General features: G+C 39.7%; 1 protein-coding gene across 3 annotated transcripts; it reads right to left on the minus strand.

The window, feature by feature from the left end:
- Nucleotides 1–568: 568 nt before the first annotated feature.
- Nucleotides 569–4,233, minus strand: LOC117638641 (floral homeotic protein APETALA 2-like). 3 transcript variants are annotated; one of them, XM_034373749.1, is made up of 10 exons: nucleotides 3,169–4,233; nucleotides 3,006–3,031; nucleotides 2,862–2,892; nucleotides 2,668–2,755; nucleotides 2,318–2,463; nucleotides 2,156–2,200; nucleotides 1,904–1,998; nucleotides 1,649–1,806; nucleotides 1,311–1,535; nucleotides 569–1,217 (listed from the first exon to the last, which is right to left on the minus strand). In XM_034373749.1, exons 1-10 carry the CDS (start codon nucleotides 3,759–3,761, stop codon nucleotides 999–1,001), a joined length of 1,626 nt encoding a protein of 541 aa, XP_034229640.1. In that variant the 5' UTR covers nucleotides 3,762–4,233; the 3' UTR covers nucleotides 569–998. The 3 variants fall into 3 exon arrangements, with proteins under 3 accessions (XP_034229640.1, XP_034229628.1, XP_034229637.1); XM_034373737.1 differs by having other exon boundaries at nucleotides 1,649–1,830; XM_034373746.1 differs by having other exon boundaries at nucleotides 569–1,211; nucleotides 1,649–1,830; nucleotides 3,169–4,227.
- Nucleotides 4,234–6,444: the final 2,211 nt, after the last annotated feature.

Here is a 6,444-nt window from a genome sequence, read left to right on the forward strand (position 1 = left end):
AAAATAACAAATAAATATAATAATAAAAATATGTTCTTCGTATTGTCGCATGTTCTAGGTCTAACTTGACCCCATTTTTCTTAAGTGTCTTTTGTGTTTGCTTTGTAATTAAAACATGACTAAACATATGAGAATTAGGTGAGTTGTTTAAGATCAGTCGGTCGCAAGTTTGAATCTCCCTCTTCGAACTGACATGACTAAATTTTAAACCCCAAGTAGAACCCTAACCCCATTGGTCTCTATCTTTTAATTTTTTATGTCCTTTGAAATATATGAAAGGTCCCTCTCGTCATAATAGCAGTGTCTGCTACTGCTTTTGGAGAAAGAACTGATTCAAAGGACACCGATGATGGGGACTATTCATCACCATCGGGTGATATTTCCAAGACAATACAAAATACCTGTTTTCGTATGCCTGAATTTCTCTGAGTCTCCACCCCATCTTTGAAGCTTAGATTTTCTTCCTCTTTGTTTTCTCACCTCAACCTCAACCTCAACCTCAACCCCAACCCCACTTTTAAGGCCAAAAAAGTTGAATTATAAAAATAGAAAGATGACAACCTTTGGATCCAAAATATCATAACTTAATCTAGCAGCTAGGGCGCAATAAGTCAGTAACACATGGTCTTGAATTACATATAAAATAATAAAACAACTATTAAAATTAAATCAGATATATATTGTTGTCAGAACTCAGAATATCTAGTTGAAGATGGATTTTTTCCATTTGTTAGTTTGACCAATGACCATACATTTCCCACAAAACAGGAGACTTTCCTTCCTCTCTCTTTTGTTTTGTGTTCTCTTCCTCTTCTTGACTAGTTTCTCTTTTTGGGACTCTGAAAAAATTGGAGTTGGGGATCAAATCAAAAGGCTTACAAACACAAACATATCAAGACGGCTTGGTGAATAATTAGATGAAATGGGACATGGTGGAAATTAGGCAGAAAAATGTAGGAGGGAGGGTCATGGCTCAATGGTCAAGAGAAGAGCTATAGCTAGCGTCTTGTGAGAGAGTGGAAACCACTTTTCGGCAGCCAGCAATTTTGCGCGGACGGTCTGATTTGAGGTGGGAATCCTGATGATGCTGCAGCAGTTGCAAATATATCGGAAGTCGGCGTGCCGGATTGCCATTGTTGTTGGTGTGGGTGGTCACTCATCGAGAGTGAAAGATCACTGCCGATGCGGCCTCCTTCGCTGCTGCTTGGAAACTGAACCTGGGACAAAAGGAAAAATAATCACAATAATTTTAAGCAAATTCATCATCACCGCAGCAAATCATGAGTTGAAAATTATTTAATTGTGCTTACATGGTGGTAATTGTTTGGTGAGTTGAAATGTGGTGGGAAAGTGTGAGGCATTTGGGTGTCTCCAACGTTAGGCCTCCTACTAAACTGCCCATATTTATGCATTTCATTGGGGGCTGGAGAATGAAGGTTGGTTCTGAGTAGAAGCTGCATGGCTTCTGTCTCTAAGTATCCATCTCTTCTGTGTACATCACTCTCCTCTCTAGATCGATCCCTTTGTAGGTTAAGCTATTAAATGTAAGAAACAAAAATAATTAGACGGATATATGATAGAAATATGTATGAATCACACGTTCAGACAATAATTAATGTAATTAAATAAAAATAATTTGTTACGAAACCTTTTGTCGAAACCCTTGATTCCGCCAATCGGCTTCGAGTTGCATTGAGGCAGAATGTTGAACTTCCATTGCAGCATTTTGGCCATGATCACTACTCCCAAAAGCTTGATTGTTTTTCTTCGAGTTTGAACTGCCCAAACTCAAATCGAGATTGTGTTCTGCAGCATTAACGCCGGATGATTCTACGCAAACACATAAATCCAAATGATCAGATTAATTACAATGCATTAATAATGTTATTACAATTTGAATTACCAGAGGAGGGGTTGAGCTCGTTCTCGTAGATGCTGGGATCAAAATTAGTGACAGCTTCCTTGCCATTGCACTTGATTGCTGCTTTGTCATAGGCCCTACAAGAATTGAAGTAGCATAAAATTAAGCCCCAACAAAAACTCAAATCTTTAGGAACATTCTAACCATAAAAGAAATCAACATTACGAGATATACATGTTTACATATAGAGAGCAGATCCGTACTACGATATCATGTATATATATATATATGTACCTTGCAGCATCAATCTCGGTATCAAACAAGCCCAAATACACGTACCTATGAAAATCATTGAGCAATTCATGAAGCAAGGAAGTAGTAGAAGAAAAATGGTGAAATGAGAATTGAAGGGTAAAGCTAGAGAGAGAGAGAGAGAGAGAGAGAGAGGTTGATTACTTTTTGCCTAAAAATTGGCCCATCCTGGCCTCCCATCTCCCACACTTGTGCAAGGTGACCCCTCTATATTTGGAGCTACCTCTGGGGAACCCGGTGCTTTGTCGGCGAAGTACATGCACAAATTCTTCCTTTGTTAAATTGGTCATCTGTGTTTCATTTCATGCAAACATCCCAAGAAAATTATAACAAACCAAAACTCAAAAATAAAATTTTAAAAAAGAAAAAGAAATTTATTTATTTATTTTCTGCAACTGTTGAAGATAAGGTATTTAAAAAAAAAAAAAAAAAACTGTTGAAGATAAGTTCAAAGCCCTTTCTCTTTATTTCGGGGACCGTACACTCTCTCTCACCTGTTTCAAGTCTTCTTCATAATCCTCTATGCTAAAATTTATGTCAGCCTCCACTCCCCGGAACTTGATGGCCGCTCGATCGTAAGCACTGCATAACACAAAATAAATTCTCATATTTTTTCCAGCCCCCACATTTTCCCACACAAAATTAAACCTTGGTTTTTTCGAGATGAAGAAATAGAAAAAGAGCTCACCGTGCAGCTGCATGTGCTGTGTCAAATCCACCTATTAATCGTATTATGGCGAAAGAAAAAAAAGTCCCATCAGTAAAAATACCATAAAATAAAATTAAAATTGCAAGCCAAAACACAAAGGCATCATTTTTGTCAGAGTCTTACCAAGATAAACTTGCTTCCCACAATCCCTGTGCCGAAGTACAAAATAAATTAAATATAGAAATATATATATATATATATATAAATTGTTTGAAACATAGGAATAGTAACTGAAAAAAATTAGTTACTAATTATGTGAAGTGAAATTAACTAACTAATAACTGACCAAATATGAGACTCCCATCGGCCAGTCCTCCGGTAAAACGTCACGCCGCGGTACTGAGAGCTCCTGGAGCGAGGCCCACGCCGGCTCTTCTTCATGGGCTGGTGGGCTGCCTCCACCGCGGCCGGCGGCTTCCCGGGGCTGCCCGAATCCGACTGCCCGAAATTGACCCCGACCCAGTGGGCCCTGGGAAACGACGACGACGACGAAGAAGGAGGAGCTGGAGGCGGGACGGCACCCCGTGTGGGCCCCATTATTTCAGAGGTGGAGTCTAGCTCCACCGGAAAGAACTGTCGGGTCACGGTCACGGTCACGGGCGGATCACCATCCATGGACTCCTCGTGGGCCATGGAGAACCCGAATATCTTGCCCCCTCCTCCTCCCCGCGTCTTGGCGAGCTTGGCGGGGCCGTCGTCGTCTTCTTCCTCGTCTGATCCGTCGTCCTCGACGACCACGGCCGAGGAGCTTGAATTGGACACGGATCCGACCCGTTTGCCCTTTTCCTCGTCTCCGTCGGCCGAGGTCTTCTGGGAGGAGCAGCCCTCCGATTCATCGCCACGTGGACGCTGATCAGGCGAGTCATTGAGATCCCACATTTTTTTTCTGTCTGTCTCTTTGTTGGGTTTGTCTACCAGCTGTTTGCTCGGTGTTCAGTTTTATTTTTTTACATCAAACCCAGAATTCAGCGTGGCAAAAAAAAAAAAAAGGCCTCAACAAGAAACACGAAAAGGAAAAGTTAAAGAGAGAAAAGAGAGAGGTGGGTAATGTTGCAGGTTTTGTGTCTTTGCAAAAAGGCAAGAGTAGGAGGAGGGTTAAGAGAGAGAGAGAGAGAGAGAAAGAGAGAGCTATGGAGCTATGAAGCTATGAAGCTATGGAGCTATGGACTCCAAGATCTTGTGCTTGTATATGGCGCCTAAAACTGCCCAATACAGCATAGACGAGGCCAGTTTCAGTAAAGCCTTAGCCTCAAGCTTTCTCACCCCACCCTTAATACCCCCCTCTCTCTCTCTCTCTCTCTCCATCTCTAACCACTTGCTTCCTTTTCCTTTCAATGACTCATAATTCTCTCTCTCTCTCTCTCTCTCTCTCTCTCTCTTTACTTTTTATTTTGCGCAATCAATCAATTTTATAAAATTTTGTAGTATGCATTTTTGGCATCTCTATTAAATAAAGATTAAACTTGAAGTTTTTGGGCTTTAAACTTGTTGTGTACAGTTCAACTTTACTGTTGTCTCTCTTTCTCTTTCTCTGTTTCTTTTTTTCTTCTTTTTTTTTTTTCCCTCTTTTTTTGAGGTTATTGGTGGGTTCAAAGGAGCATGGATCAGATGGGGTAATGGGGAGAGAAAAGAAAGAACCATCTCTTTCTTACACAACTTTCCCACGTTAACCAAATCGAAAAGCATTCTTCTCTCTCTCTCTCTCTCTCTCTCCCTCTCTCTCTCTATTCTATTTACCCACTAATGGAAATAGACAGCCCAAACACTAAAATAGATGGCTAATTACTCTATTGCCTTTATTAGCAACTTAATTATTTCAACGTTCACATCACAAGTCAACAAAATAAATAAAATATTGATACAAAAATATTTGATTTCGCTTTTTTTCACATATTCAGGTATCTTGTGTGTTTCACCTGGTTTTTACCATAAGGAAGAAGGGCAGTAAATAGTGGGTGGACAACCGGGGCATTTTGGGAAAGAAAAAAAGGTGTAATTATCAAATCAAGGACCTCTCTCTCGAAGGAGCGAGGTGGTGAGTGGTGACTGGGTTGTTATTACTGGGTTTGGTTTGGTATCAGAAAAAGGAAATGGGAATAATGGTAGGAAAAGGAAGGTCTTTCCAAAAAAGTCCAATCCAAGAGTACGGGAAGAGGGCCACCTTTGCCTCTTTCGTTCTTCTAGCGACCAATGCCCCTTCCTATTTGCTGTACCTCGTATTGTTGTGGCCCTTCTCTCCCACTCTCCTCTCCTCACTCTCTTCCTTTCCCGCGTCTCCGACACTTCTACTTCTCTTCTTCCTTTCTTTTCTCTTTCAACTTCATCTTTTCCCCTTTGTTAATGCTTAAACAATTTTTTACAAATGGCAAGATTACTTCTTCTTCATTCATACTATATTCCTTTTCATCCCATGTGTGGCCCTTCCTTCACTTGAATAGTTTAGTCCGACTATGTTAACGGGGTGTTACAAGTATTCAAGAATTGTAACATGGGTAGGATTAGTAGTCCCGTAATTTAGAACTTCTGGTTTAATTAAATAATACGTGTATTACAATTTAAGAGAATTTGTAAGTTTACATATGCCCTGTGAAAATACAGCCACAAGTCAAAAACTAGATTTTATGGGAATTGACTGTTTTATAAACATCAAGTGTCGACATTATCATCATCATACCTTAAGGATTTGTTATCGAGATTGTAATACGGTCAATCTAGTTCAGCAGTATGATCCAACACAAAATAATTAAACTGCCAAACTTGCAATAAAAGAACTAAAACCATACTTTAGGCCGAATTACAAATTTAGTAACTCTAGTTTGTTAGGGTTTCTATTTTTGTTCTTATAGCTTAAGAATGCATAAGCATAATCTTGTATTCACATTAAGTTGCAATTGGAATTGATAGAATGGTAGCATGGTAATCCCTAAATACCCAAGTTTTCTTAATAACTTTTATGAATCCATGTGTTAGGGTGGGTTGGTGCATGACTAGCAGGTTTTATATAGGCACACTAAATCATGAAAACACTCTTTGTAAACAAAAATGAAAGCCAAAAAAATTCATGAAACTCAGGGGTACTCTCGAAATGAGAGCAAAAGGAAAAAATAAAATAAAAATCCTAGCCTAAGGAATTATAGTTGCCGCCTCCTTTCCCCATTCCTCCCCTCTCTCTTTACTTTGTTGGTTTGGTTTAGTGTTTTTTGATTAGCATATTTTAGTTTTCATATCTATTTTGGATATGTGTGGTTCTTCTCTCCTTGGATTTTGCCTCAAAGGACGGGCGTTTTGGCAAATCTGATGTCCTGGATACTTTATGGGTTTGGTGGTCGTCGACGAGTTGCTGTTGTGAGTGCCCCGTGTTGGTTTGCGGCTATTATGGAATGCAAGGATTGTAGTACTTTTCGGTTTTGAACCAGTACATGTTGAGGGAAAGTCTTATATGTGCAAAGAATTATGATGCTGAATTTCAACAGTCCCATTTGCTTCATCGTAAGAGGCCTTCTTTATCAGTTCGTGAATGACGTTTCCGATTGTACCTGCTATAAGATGGTTTAGGATTGTA

This window comes from Prunus dulcis, chromosome 1, assembly GCF_902201215.1.
Source record: "Prunus dulcis chromosome 1, ALMONDv2, whole genome shotgun sequence".
In the NCBI taxonomy this organism is placed as follows: domain Eukaryota; kingdom Viridiplantae; phylum Streptophyta; class Magnoliopsida; order Rosales; family Rosaceae; genus Prunus; species Prunus dulcis.